This window comes from Bos indicus, chromosome 19 (genome assembly GCF_029378745.1).
Source record: "Bos indicus isolate NIAB-ARS_2022 breed Sahiwal x Tharparkar chromosome 19, NIAB-ARS_B.indTharparkar_mat_pri_1.0, whole genome shotgun sequence".
Taxonomy (NCBI): domain Eukaryota; kingdom Metazoa; phylum Chordata; class Mammalia; order Artiodactyla; family Bovidae; genus Bos; species Bos indicus.
The window spans coordinates 23,427,670-23,442,346 of record NC_091778.1 but is presented as its reverse complement, the minus strand read 5'-3'; the positions used below and the strand labels follow the sequence as shown (position 1 = coordinate 23,442,346).

Sequence of the window (14,677 nt, the reverse complement as noted above, 5' to 3'; positions counted from 1 at the left end):
ATCTTCCTCTAAGCACATCTTCATTATAATAAAACTCAAGAGTTGATAATGTAATAAGTTATTTGTGACTGAATAAGTGAGGACTCTATGACTCACAGAATTACTAGGCTTAAAATAGGGGTGATCCCTTGATAAAATGATGACAAGACACTCTAAAAACATGAAATATTGCATAATAGACAAATGATAAAGCCATACAGAATGTTCTGTATGACTATTTGAATGAATTCAACAAAATCCTTGGGATGGGGGATTAAGCACTTGAGCTGATGGATGGAAACACCAAACTGTATAAGACTTCAAAAGCGAAGCCCACCCACCCAGGCCACCAATGCCTCCATCTGGTATCCCTTAGGACAGTCTTACCAGCGTTCCATCTGTCAGGGTGCACCCGGAAAAGCGTTTTGCAAGAAATCCCTCAAAGTTAGTCGTTCTCTGAATAGCAAAGAGAAGCAATTTCACTTCAATTTCCTTTGCTCTTGTACGCATGATCTTGGCAAGTTCTGTCCTTCAAATTAAAGAGAGAAGAATGTTGTCGAACAAACTGATCATTCAAGACAGGACAAAGTTAAGTGGCTTTAGCTTATACTTTAAAAAAAAAACAAAGCATGTAGTCATTTCAAAACCTGAAGTCTATCACCAACTAAGTTTAATGCTTAGGGAATAGAAACACATATTCTAAATAAGAATTTTAGGGAATTTCCCAGCAGTCCAGCAGTGAGGACTCTGCAATCTTGCTGCCGAGGGCCTGGGTTCAATCCCTTGTAGGGGAACTAAGATCTCATAAGCCATGCAGCCTAAATAAATAAATAATAAGAATTTTAAGGTGAAATTACCCACCAGTCCAAAAAAAAAAAAACAAAATCAAAGATAATGGCTATCAGATTGCTTACACGGCTACTACAGTTTTTATCATTTTTAAAATTTCCATTCACTTGTTAATAGTATATATGAAGCATTTACTCAGTATTTTATAAAAATGCATATATTCTATATAATTTTACGAGTCATTAATTACTGAATCATAAAGCCCTCCCTCTTCCAGATAGCTCAATAACCATCTTTCAACCAGAAAGCAGGACCCCTGGGTAGAGATGGGAGAGATGGGAGTCGATTGACCCCCTTGTAAAAAGTGACAGGTGCCCATCTGGGTGTTTCCTGCCTGTGACGCTTACAGGCCACTCAAGTGTCCCATCTCAGAATGCTACGTTGTAAGGGAGCAGCCGCACGAGAGTTCTCAGTAAGTACCGAGCTACAGATCATCTTCCCACACAAAGAAACAACAAAAGCCAAACAAAGGGCCGCTTAATTTGAGAATTATGTATCTACAGGCTTTTAGCCAAAATTCGAACAACGAAAGCTTGGCAGCAGCACTGCCATTAGCTGACACAAGAGCACATGTGTTCGCTTTTATGTACACTCACTCTCCTGTGGACTTCATTTTTCACAGAAAATGAATTTTGCAAGACACTGAACTAGGGGCTAAAGTGAATTAGTTATCAATCTCTCAAGCAATGCACTCTTTCTTTGCTAATCAGGACTTAGAAAGTGACAACCACAATCAACTTTGAATCAATAAAGTCATCTAATCCAGCAACAAGTATGTTTCTGAAAACCACCATCACACAGAATGTAAAGCACCAAGGGTGACCCTAATGTAAACTAGGGACTCTGGGTAGCAAGGAGGTGTCAAGGTAGGTTCAGCAACTGTAACCTGTATACACTCTGGTCGGGGATACTGATGATGGTGGAGGCCTCTGTGGACGCAGTGGAGGGGAGGGGGTATATGGGAAATCTCTTCTTGTCAATCTTGCTGTGAACGTAAATCTGCTTTAAAAACTAAAGCCTACGTGTGCATCCTAGAGCCTGGACTCTGCAACAAGAAGAGTCAATGCAATGAGAAACCAGTGTGCCACAGGTAGAGAGTAGCCCCTGCTCACCCCAAATAGAGAAAGCCCATGCACAGCAATGAAGACTCAGCACAGTCATAAATAAATAATTTTAAAAATAAAGCCTATTAAAAAAAAATCAACAGCCAATATCTCTTAATGAGTCCCTGCCCCCTATGATGTGCTCTTAAAGCATACAACTTGACTGTAATCCACAATTTTAAGAGAGATAATTACCATGAATTACTCTAAGGTGGCTGAGTTATGCATACATATGGGACTTCTTAAAAAATTAACTGGGGTTAATGTAATTGTGCACTGGTCAGGGGGCCTCTGTAGACTCTAGCTTTAGCTCTGTCATGGACACACTGATGTATACTTCTCAGGCTTTAATTCTTTGATCTAAAGGGACTATCTGGCCTTGGGCTATGGCTCATGGAACTGAAACAGGAGGAATGGGAGAAGGTCTCTAAAAGGCTCAGAACACTCAGATGCCAAAGTGATTAACGATCCAAAGACTATAAACACTGGGTTAGGGGTGGGAAATCTGCTCAACAACTATTTCCTGAGTGTGTACTATGTCACTGGAGTAGACACAGCCCTGTCCCTCTGGAACCATCTACCCAGCATGTCAGAGAAGCAGAAAGATGACGGATGTACATTCACTGAACACTGATATGTGTGACACAGACACAGGGGAAAACGCGGGGCAATGAATCACTACAGGGAAATCTGGCCGATGTGCTTTCCGATGGCTCAGAAGGCAGGCCGTTTGACGTAGGGCAAGGCTATAGGGAAGTCCTAGAACAAAGATAAGAGCAGACTGTGCTGCTGTGTGGTGTGTATATCACTCTTAAGGCGGAACAGACATACAAACAAGTGCTCTGGCTACAGCCTGCTAGCCCAGGGCACTCATGTACCCGTTTCCATTTTTCCCTATCAAGTGTTTACCCCCTCTTCACACAATGCTCTCTCCTCTAAGGCTGGAACTCTGAACATGGAGAAGGTGGAATACAGCTACAGCTGGAGTCAGGGACTCAGTTTTGGATATATTCTAACTTTCAACAGGAATGGAGTCTTCTGAAGGGACTCCAGCACAGCTGAAGACATTCTCCTGAAAATCATGATTCTCAAACCAATTTTTAAAAACAGGTAGAAGTGGTTCCAAAGCCACAGGAACCCATAGAGACTGGGGGGCTGGGCTTTAATAAACTGATATCAATCAATACCCAAACCAGTAGAGAGCTGGCAGCTACCTTGTTATGTGGCAAAATTCTACGGCAATTCTCTCCGCCATGTACCACTCACGTGGGAACATCCGGCCATATTTCTCCTCATAGTCCACGAGCTGGCGTTTGATCCAGGCATAGCGACGGTCGATTTTGTCCAGCCAGGCAACCTGGGGGAAGCAGGGAATAAAATCTACCCCAGCACTTAGAAGTAGTATTGACAGTTGAAGGAAATAAGCAAAAACATAGAAGTAAGAAAAACACAACCAATCTATTTCTCGTGATTTTAAAGAGTCTAGGTTACTCTTCTTAACCCGGGGTCTATGATTGGGCTTCAGGGGTCTATAAATTTCCTGAAACTGTATGTAAGGTTTTATGTATAGGTGCATTTTTGCAGAGAAGATCTCTAGCTCTCATCCATTTCTCCAAAGGATCAGGGACCCCAAAATGATTAAGAATCACTGAACTGTACAGTCAGTCCCTAGGAATCAGGGTTTAACAACCAACATTTTATGTCAATTTTAAGACAGTAATACTAATGTCAATTTTTAATACTAATGTCAATTTTAAGACAGTAATACTAATAAAATATAAATCATAGACTTGAGAGCAATCAATTCTTAATACAATTCAAATGTGATATCTGAGCTCATTTGGTCAATACTTACATCTTGGTTTTCTTGAAAAAGTACTAGGTACTCTGACAGATGTTGTTTAATAAACTTTTTGATGATTTCCTGTTTGATTCTGGGGTCCAAGATGTTAGCAACCTGACACGCATCTCGTAGAACGTTGCTGGGTCCTCCTGGCCTCTGGTAAAACACACAGCACACACATCAGTTCAGAAGCCAGAAGCGGCCTTCAAATCTTATGGCCTCTGACAGCTGCTGCTTCTTGTTCTACTCATGATGTTGTTATTACTTCCACTCCCCTGACACTCATTCTTCTGCTGTGGATGGATATTTGAGTTACTTGTTTCTCAATGAAAGAATCATTAAGCTAGTCTGTAGTAGCCAGTATAAAAGCTACTCCGTGAATCAACAATGAGACATCCTGGAAACAGGGCCAGCAATGATGGTAGGAACTTCTGCTTACTGAACTGAAGTCACCTTCCTGAAGGGCCCTAAAAGTCACAATGACACCAGTCTGATGCCACACGTGCCACCTTCCTCTGATTCTAACCTTGCTTTCCTGTTCTCAAAGTGCTGTATTTATGCCAAACAGTATGCTGGCATTTAAAACCCAAATCCAGGTTCCATCCACCATCCTTGCCCCACTGATGGTCAACCACGCAAACAGGCAGCCAAATTATATTATGATATTGGTGCCCTGACCTGAAAAAAATAGTAGAAGACCATCAAAGGGCTGTATTGACACATCAGGATGGGAAGGCTTTTGTTATTACTGAAGGTAACTCAGTCTCCTCGAACCTTTCTTTACAGTAACTCACTGAATGAACGTGGTTGGCTGAGTGGACTACAGAACACTTGGCATCGGCTCGTGGCTTGGCTAAATAACCACATAACTTTGGCACAGTTATTGACACTCATCTGAAAAATAATTGGAAAAAAAATAATGCATTTTAACTAGGTGATGATTAAGGGTCTTCCAGATCTTTATGATTTTTTAAAATCAATTCTAATTTATCCATCTCAACTGAAGTTCAAGAGTTTCTTAAGTGTCACTTAGGCTAACTAAACTGTTAAATGCTGACTATGCTCCGTGCTGAGTGGCTATTCTGCCATCCACTGAGAATTCTGACTGCTCAACTCTGGCTTATGGATGAAAACGTTTGATCTGACAGAGAAGTCATGAAAGCCGAAATCTACGGGCTCAGGGGTTCCGATTTTTTCATTTATAAAGGACTTCACAGTAATCTTAGATACTTTTTTTAAACAAATTTTGATTTCCACTTGTGAAGCAGTAATAAAAACATAAAGCCTTTAAGAGAGGTCAATAGTCACTCAGAAGGAAAAAAGAAAACTCTTAGAGAAACATCAAGTCATCTAGCCAGAGAAAAGGGAAACAAGTTGTTAAAGAAAACCATTTTCACCTCATTTTCCTCCTGGGGTCTGAGAAAAAGTTATAATGTAGGTCAATGTTATATTTTCCTAAATGATAAAGCTGGGCTTTATCTGCATCTTTCTAAAACTTCTTAAAACCAGGGTCAATAGCAGAGTAGAGTAAAGCAGACCCTAGTAATTATAACTTGTGAATCTCTTACTATCCCTTTTTACAGGACTATTTTCTGATACCCACTCCCCACAGTTACAGCAAATGGAAAAGGAAGATGAAGTCCACAAAGGAACATGCTTTATGAATAAAATACCTGATTGCTAGAAGACAGCTAGAATATATGCAGACATGAAAACCAGAGGCAGGTTTCCTATACGAGGTAATCGACAAAGCTGGGGCAGCTACCCCCACATACTTCCTAAGTCTCTTATATGAGGCACAAAGAACAACGATTAAGATATTTCCAGTTATTGAATTATAAAACGGATCCAGGAAACGTTCCTTGGCTCGGCAAACAGACATATATCCCCCACCTCCATCCACCAAGCTGCCTGCCAGTCAGTGTGCTTCAGGTCATTTCTGAGCCACACAGTTCTTGCTCCTGAAATAGCTCAAATAGTAGAGGGAAAAAAAAGCTTCTGAGGGTTCTTCTCTCCCCAACACATGCAAAGCATTAAGATTATGTCTGCTACAATTTGAAGGATGGAGCTAAAAGCAGTTACCCCAGCACAGTGACGGCCAAATGAGGCAAAGCTTGTTATATGAGAAGTGTAACCAATAGCTCACGAGTGAAATTACTGTGGGCTTTGTAGACACAACACAAACAGTCAGGCTACCAGTGAGAGCTGAAGGGATTCATCCCAAAGAACAGGATTCTGACCATTAAAAGCGAGTCTCCTAACTGTCACTCCGAGAGTTACTTAAGCCTGGGCACGTTCCTGTCCGTTGTCTCTTCACCAAATTGAAACCAAAAAGTTATGTAACAATCCTAAAAGAAAATCACTGTGGTTTGGAAAAAAAAATTAAACAAACAAAAAAAGTAACTATGAGAAAAAAGGTAATTCCCCAGGCAGACAACAGTTTGGGTTTGACACACGTTAAGTGAAATCAAAACAAACCCTCACTGTGGATGTGTGAGGACGCGGATGAGCAGCCAACTGATATTGCTTCAGGATATTTAAAATCAAGGATGGTCCATCACCCTGAATCTTTAGCACACAGACTTTATGGCTGCCAGCAACCGCATTTGAAATAGTAAGTGAATCATAGTTACGGTGAGTGTGAATCAGGCCAGAATATGATGAGAATATCCAAAGACTGAAGGGAAAATGCAAAACAATACCTTGGTGCCCTGGGAAGGAAAAGCTTCTTCAAAATCGGCCAGGATTTGCTGTCCTAACTCAGTCTGGGCCGCCTTCACTCTGTAGGGAAAAGAGAACATATCATTACCTGGCATAATTTTCAAATGTCCATAAATAACTGTGCACGGATCCATAGAGGTTATGACTGCTGAAGTCTTCAGGGATCATCCAGGAAGCAGGGAGTGGTGGCTAGATAAGATAGGTCACACACTAGTTAGCAGCAGGTTTATGACTACATCAGCTTCCCCAGCTTCCCCAGTGGCTCAGTGGCAAAGAATTCGCCTGCAGTGCAGGAGACACAGCAGTCGTGGGTTCAATCCCTGCGTCAGGAAGTTCCCCTGGAGAAGGGAATGGCACCCCACTCCAGTACTCTTGCCTGGAAACTCCCATGGACAGAGAAGCCTGGTGGGCTGCAGTCCATAGGGTCACAGAGTTGGACACAACTGAGCATGCACGCATGCACAGATTCTTCCTACGTCCCAAAGCTCTCCTAGGCCTCCCCTCAGCTGTCGTGAGGTAGTACACGTCAGTCTTTGCAAAATGTCACTGGGGTAGTTACGCCGCAGGAAGATGCTATATACTAATGCCCAGTAGTGAGTAGTGAAGTCGCTCAGTCGTGTCCGACTCTTTGCGACCCCATGGACTGTAGCCCACCAGGCTCCTTGGTCCATGGGATTTTCCAGGCATTAATACTGGAATGGGTTGCCATTTCCTTCTCCAGGGGATCTTCCCAAACCAGGGATCGAACCCAGGTCTCCCGCATTGTAGGCAGACACTTTATTGTCTGAGCCACCAGGGAAGCCCAAGTCAAATTTAAATCTGCTTCGGGTTACTGGTGTAATTACTCTGCCGTTCCTTGGAGAACAGGATGGGAAGCGGGTTTTGAACTGCTTCAGGGTTGCTGTTTTTTTCAACCTGGAAACCAACATCAAGATTCTAAGTTTTAACAAGTGAACCAAAATACTGTTTTCTAAAGTAAAAAGATCAAATGATAAAATGAACTGCTATTTGAGTGTGATGGTCACTGAATGAAGACTTAAGTTCACTCGGGAGATGGTGAGGATGAAGACTGAGTCACACCGGAAATGAGTTTGAAAGGGGAGGCTGGAACTGAACCGAGTGGTTTTCATGGAAAGGAGGAGCTCAAGAACTAGTGCTTGACTGAGAGGAAAGAAGGGAAAGGAGAAGCAGCCAGGACGGGAGAGGAGCTCTGGGTCAGCCGCCTGCCACCAGCTCGCCTGCCCCCAGCTCAGGGGGTTGGGTCCCTCCTGCCCACCATCCTCACAGCTGGACTGCCCTGAGCCTGAGGCAAATCTTTTATCTTCGCTAAAAGCACCATAAAATAATGTTCTTCCTTTTTTGGTCTCCACCCTGTTACTCTGGAATTAACTTTATGAAGTTTCTAGAAATAGTGAACAGCTCAAAACCACAATTTCTTTGGCTACTAGGCGGTGCCTGGCAACCTACAGAGATTTTTTTTTTTTAAATGAGGGGATAGTCAGGACCCAAAATGGTCTGGTTTTTCTGTGGCATAGTTATAATTATGCCTTATTCCAAATACTTTCCAGGGTTTTTCCACTATCTTCAAAACTTAAAACTACTCTTATAGGTGGGTTTGCAGCCTCTTTTAGTTACTTTCCAAGGGGATGAGAAATGATAGAGATAAGGTTGTCACCCAAGTAGCCCACACATTAGAATCTAATGACATTAAAATGTCATTCATCTACACTTGCCCAGCGTACCACAGGAAACATTCCTTGAGTATGAGTTCTGACAAGAGAGAAGATGCTTTTGTAAAACCATTACCTCTGAGGTCTTATGACTCCACATAATGGGCCAGACAGACCGACTCCCCTGGTGCCAGGTCACAAGACATAGCTTCCAGGCCCCTTTGTTCCTTCTCTCTCCTCTTGGCAGCCACAGAGAGCACAGGTTCCCCACTAAGCCACAGATCACTCCTGGAGGGGAAGTTCCATGCTGGTTGAAAAGTCACAGTCTTATTCGCAGGGCTCCTGAGTGTCTCGGTGATGTGATGGTCCCAGCTCTGCCTGTCACCCTTCCTACTCTGCCATCGCCTAACCCCACATTCTTAACCAGATTTGAAATTGGGGTGCCTGAGGCAATAGGGATGGACCTGAGATTATCACACTAAGTGAAGTCAGTCAGAAAGAGAAAGACAAATCCCATATGCTACTTCTCGCCTGTGGAATCTAAACTGTGACACAGATGAAATTATCTATGGAACAGAAGCAGACTCACAGGCATAGAGAAGAGACTCGTGGTTGCCCAGGGGGAGCGGGGAGTGGAGGGGCGGACTGAGAGTCTGGGGCTAATAGGTGCAAACTGTTAGACTGGACAAACAGCAAGGTCCTACTGGACAGCACAGGGAACTTTAACCAATATCCTGGGATAAACCATAATGGAAAAGAACATGAAGAAGAATGCCTGTATGTGTATAACTGAGTCACTTTGCTGCACAGCAGAAGTTAACACAACAGAGTAAATCAACTATACTGTACTTCAATAAAATATTTAAAAATAGAAATTGGGGTGCCTGCAAAGACAACCAGAGCCTATAAGGGCAAAAGTATCAGCCTGTGATGTGCAGACCCCCTTGCCTTCTTCTACAGTCCATTTCCAAGGTTACTTCTTGAGACAGTTTAGACTTAGCTGTGCAACTGGTGAGCTACATGTACTCCTAATCAAGTCATTTCCCTCATGTGGGCCACAACTAAGAATGGTTGTGAAATGAGAGGGTGGGGATGGAGGCCTGGGCTAGAAGCCCCTCAGTATTATTGTTATCTGATTACTCCACAACACCCATCTTACAGCTCTAGCTGGCAACAGCATCCATCCTTACTGGTGACTGCAAGTCGGATGTTTAGTGAACACCGAAGCAGAATAATCAGCATTCGCACGCTTCCAAGTGTAGTTTCTGAAGTGTCTAACAGTGACTCAGATGAAAGAGAAACCATTCCCCTTAGTGACAGTAATGATGGTGTCCAGAAACCCAAACCCGGATTCACGCACTTGCAGGATAAGATGTGAATAGTGGTCTTTACAATCAGTTGCCTGAGCAAATCCTACAAAGACATCAAACACACTGAAAAGAACACATCTTTGGCCTCACTCCTTCAAACTCCTTCCTCTTCCAACCATGAAAAGTAAGCTCTTACTGTGAAGAGACGGAGCACTAGACTCTGTTAGCAGAGTACTTACAGAAGTTCAGCCGCCAAGACTTCCTAGTCATCCTTATGAAAGTCAACCTACAACTAATAGAGAACAGGGGAAATGACAATTTCTCCCGGGTCCAAATAAGCTTGACCTGGTTAGGTGGTGACAACTCAGTGCTGACCACTCTTAGCAAATGAGAGTTTCCCTATGCTATGCTGGAAACGATGGTCAACCAACTGCCTCCTGGCATCCTCCACACCATGTGACCAGGGGTTGTTCAAAGGCACCCTTCCCATGGGACTTCCCTGGTGGTCTAGTGGTTAAGGGGCAACTAAGCCGATGCGACTCAACTGCTGAGCTATTATATGCACCACAACTGGAGAGAAGAAGGCTCGAGCACCACAACTAAGATCTCATGCAGTCATAAATAAACAAATATTTTTTAAAAAAAGCACCCTTGCCTAAATGTGCTATCAGATTTCAGCATAGGGATGGCAGTAGAGGGACCACAAACTATGAAAACCATTTAGACATTTATGGACAAAATAACCCTGATGCTTCCAATACCCCATGCGTGACTGTCCCAGAGAAAGTACCCTCAGTAATTTGCAATAACCTGACCTCCCAAAATAGAGAGTCTGTACCGGACAGCATGATTAGTCAGTCTGATTAGTCAGATACTCCAGTGCCAAGGAGACAGAATCTCAACCCAGAATCTTAGAGTGACTCAGTAGGACGCTTTTATATCATCAAGTAGAATCCTTACGCTTTCAAAACGCGTGCTTTTGAAACTTAATATCCTTTCAGAAAGAACCTGTCATAGTCATACAGCCAGCTGGGCCTTTTCTTTCTTTCTTCCTTTTTCTTTCTTTATGTAAAAATTGTTATTGAAGTATATATAGTTAGTTGATAGCTAGGCCTTTTCATCCTCCACTTTAATTTCTTTGACCACTATGCCAAGTGATCCCCTCAATCTGCCAAGTACCTCTCATGCAGAAGAGGTTAGAAATAGCCCTGAAAAATATGTTTCAGTTAGAAGGTTTCATGAGTTTCAAGAGAATGCCAGAACCTTCCATTTTTCCTCAGGAAATACTGACTGATTACTAGACACATTGGCTTTCTCAGATATTCTTAAGCCAGGAGGATTTGAAATATAAAGATGACATTAAAGGGGAAAAAAAAAAAAAAAAAAAACTTTCCTTCAACGCTACATTAACGTTTAAGCATTTTCCAGAAGGGTAGTTGGAAGAAACAGCTGTATTGAAATTGACGTCCATGAACTTCATATTTCAAATGTGCAGGCAAAGATGTCAGAACACAGGCTTTCCTGTGACTTCCGCAGTCTGCAGACAGCAAGCTCTGAAGCTAGAGGCACTGAAGCGGTGCACAGGGTGTAAGGCTCCCGCCTTCCCCACCCTCCCCAAACAAACAATCTATTTCTATCACTTCCAGATGGTTCTACCATGGCTATGTAAACACAGGGAGGAAAATTCACCAGAAATGATGCTAAAAATAAGAAGTCTGGACTTTCCTCAAACTTTTAGTACCTCCTGAAAAAGAACTGTAGTCCAGGCACTGGAAACAAGCGATTCCTTCCCTTCTGTTAATTTTAGTGTTACTTAATAGCACTTATTCTCTATTAATCAACACATTTTTTTTTTTGCAAATAGAAGTTGTGAAATGAACAAAAAGAAAAGTAAATCCTTCTGTGTTCGCAGCAATCCTACATGATAATGAATAGCTGGAGCACCAGACTATACTGATGGAAAGTTATCTTTTAAGGGGAGTGTCATTATAGCAGTGATCACAAAGTTTCTGTAATTTATAACATAACATCTTCGGAAAAACAAAATTAAAAGGCAAGAAATTCTCAAAGAGTGTATTCTCTTGTTTTTCCCTATATGCTTTCTTATAAATAAAATTCAGTTCTACCACGTTCCTGCCATCAGCAGTGCCCATCCTGTGCAACCATGCAACCTCCTCGACTACATGGTCGCTGTCATGGAATGGTCTTTATCTTTTTCTAATCCAGAACACAGCCCCAACCTCCAGTCTCTTTTAACTGTAACTGACAAGACTTTTACAAAATACAAAGACTACGTCTCTTCTTGCTTCAAATCTTTCATTGTCCACAAAACGAACGTAGAGCAGATTCAAAACGAATGCAGAGTCAGATCTATGACCTGACTCTGCCTACTAAGACAGACTTTCACTCTCCACTCTCTTCTTTCCCCCTCTCTTCCTGTCTTGGTAGTAAGGTCCTACCTTTTGTTTTGGCCACACCCCATGCCATGTGGGATCTTAGTTCCTTAACCAGGGATCAAACCCACACCTCCTGCAATGAAAGCATGGTGCCTTAGCCACTGGACTGTCAGGGAAGTCCCCAGATCTTACCCATTCTTTTAAGGTCAGATTAAAATTTAATACTTCTTGACCCCTACCCGCGGCCTCTGAAGGCTGAGTCTCTCAGTCCCTCTTCTGAGACCCTGCTGTCCCCAGACAGCATGGACTAGTTCTGTTATATCCATCTCTATCAGTGTCTCTCACAATAATGGTGCGCTCTTTCTTTGAAGGCAAAGAGTATGTGTTTTTCACCTCGTGCCCTCAGGACCCCAGCACAGGGCCTGGAATCTAGAAAGTGTGTGGTCAGTATCTATTAGATAAACTAAGAGAAGAATAAGTGAATGGGAAAAGAGATCAACTCTGGATTATCAGGAGGGTGAGAGGCGGTGATGCTGTCTCCCTCCCCCGACCCCCAACCCCTACCACCCAACAGAGCAACTCTGCCTTCCCCATCTGAGCTTCCATCTTTCCTGCAGCTCATAAGGTCCCGTTTGTCTGCTCTCTTGGCTGCTTCGCATCCCCAGGTTGACAGGGCAATCAGCCAGTTCTGAGTGTGATGGGATTAGGAAGGAGGAAAGGAAGGGTGGTGATTTCCCAAGTATTTTGCGAAGCTCTGTTCCGACACTTCTTACCAGTTCCTTGGCATTTCCATTCTAAGATGGCACCCTGAGCATGAGGTATAACCCCTCCCCTTCCTGCCCCAGATCATCTGAAATAATGAAAAGAGTTTAATAAGAATCCAGAATTGGGCAGGAAAAGGAGAGGTAGACTAGAAACTCTGGTAGGACAGGACTGAAGAAGGAAACCTCTGCCAAAATGGCTTCTCAAAGATGAAGGACATGGGCTTCCCTGGTGGTCCAGTGGTTAAGCATCAGCCCTGCAATGCAGGGGACACCGGTTCGACCCTCGGTCCAAGAAGATCCCACATGCCCAGGGGCAACTAAGCCCGTGGCTCGCTGAAGCCCGGGAGCTGCAACTACTGAGCCCAAATGCCTAGAGCCTACACTCCGCAACAACGAGAAACCCACACACTACAACCAGAGTCCCCCTACTCGTCACAACTAGAGAAAGCCCATGAGCAGCAATGAAGACCCAGCACAGTCAAATAAATTTTTAAAAAGATGAAGGACACGAGGGGAGTGGATACCAGGAGCAGGAGGGTGGCTCCTGGCACCCACCAGGGGGATGTTGGGCTCCTGCAAGAGAAACAGCTAAGCCAGTGCCAGGTCTCACCCCGTCCTTGAGCGATCAAGTCAGGAGTGGCTGTGGGTCTGAGAAATCCAGCAGAGTCCACAGGGCTGACAACACACAGGCAGATCAGAAACTCATGGGCCCAGGAGATCAGCCACCAGCACAGCCTCCCTGGTGGCTCCCCCAGCTCCAGCCCCACCTCACCTGAGAAGCACTGTCTGTAGCACATGTAGCCAGGTGGCATATCCCGCCTACTCCCTCATGAGCAGGGGGCAGTAAGATAGCATCTCTGATCAGGCTGACAGAGAATCTCACAGCCAAAAATGAGTGTTCCGCTAGACATCACCAAACATGCAAACACCAAGAAAGTCATTATAAACAAACTGAAGACCTTAGAGCACAGAGAAACAGAGCAGGCAACTCAGAACTTTAGAACCTGTATAATTTATGTTCCCTGAGAGGTTTAAGATGATACTATGCCTATGAAAAAAGAATTAACTGGATACCCTGAAGATAAAGTTGGATTGTTGCAATAAAAACTCAACAGCTAGGCCAAATAACAGAATGGGCACCATTGAAGAACAAATTTAAAAAGGGAAGTTGAGTTGAGGAATTCAGCTTAACAGGACAAAAAGATTTAAAGCATTAAAAAAAAAATAATAAAGGAGGGCCTGGTTTGAATCCCTGGTCGGGAAACTAGATCGTACGTGCTGCATCTCAGAGCTCACATGCCACAGCTAAAGACCCCACATGTCCCAATGAAAAGATCCTCATGCCACAACTAAGACCTGGAACAGCCAAATAAATTAATAAAAATATTTTTAAAAGTTAAGGAACACAGTAGCAGATCCAGAAGTTCCAATACTCATGTACAAGGGATTCCACAAAGAGAAAACATAGAGCACAAAGAGAAATAAAAGAGAACACTGTCTCAGAATTTAAGGAACTCATGAGTCTTCAGATTAACCACACCATTAAGTACTAAGCAACATGAATGAAACGAGATCTATGTCCTAGTAAAATTCCTAATTCTCCCACCGCCAAATCTCAAATGCTTCCAGAAGAAAATAAAAATGAAACAAAAATAGATTATCTTATAAAGGAGTAAGAATGAGATGGGCTTCAGGTTTTTTCCAGGCAACAATGAACGCCAGATGATAGACTGCCTTTGTCTATCCTACAACAGCCATGAGGTGGAAGCAACTCAGCCATCCAACAACAGAGGAACGGACAAACAAAATGCAGTCTCTACGTACAATGAAGTACTCAGCCTTAGAAAGGAACAAAATTCTGATAAATTATACAACACAGATGAATCTGAAAACATGCTAACTGAAATAAGCTGGACACAAATAGTTTGAGTCCACCTACAGTACCCTGAAGGGGCAAATTCACAGACAGAAAATTGACCAGAGGTAACCAGAAGTGGGGAAGAAGAGGTAATGAGTGCTATTATTTAATGCACACAGAGCTT

At 43.1% G+C, this 14,677-nt stretch overlaps 1 protein-coding gene across 2 annotated transcripts in view; it reads right to left on the bottom strand.

The window, feature by feature from the left end:
• VPS53 (VPS53 subunit of GARP complex) overlaps window positions 1–14,677 on the bottom strand; it is a 123,351-nt gene that overhangs the window by 72,314 nt on the left and 36,360 nt on the right. For both annotated transcript variants that reach the window (XM_019980717.2, XM_070772802.1), the window contains exons 8-11: window positions 6,477–6,555; window positions 3,787–3,930; window positions 3,146–3,288; window positions 367–508 (exon numbers count right to left, since the gene is read on the bottom strand). In XM_019980717.2, coding sequence (XP_019836276.2) covers window positions 367–508; window positions 3,146–3,288; window positions 3,787–3,930; window positions 6,477–6,555 — 508 coding nt within the window. The remainder of the gene's footprint in view (window positions 1–366; window positions 509–3,145; window positions 3,289–3,786; window positions 3,931–6,476; window positions 6,556–14,677) is intronic.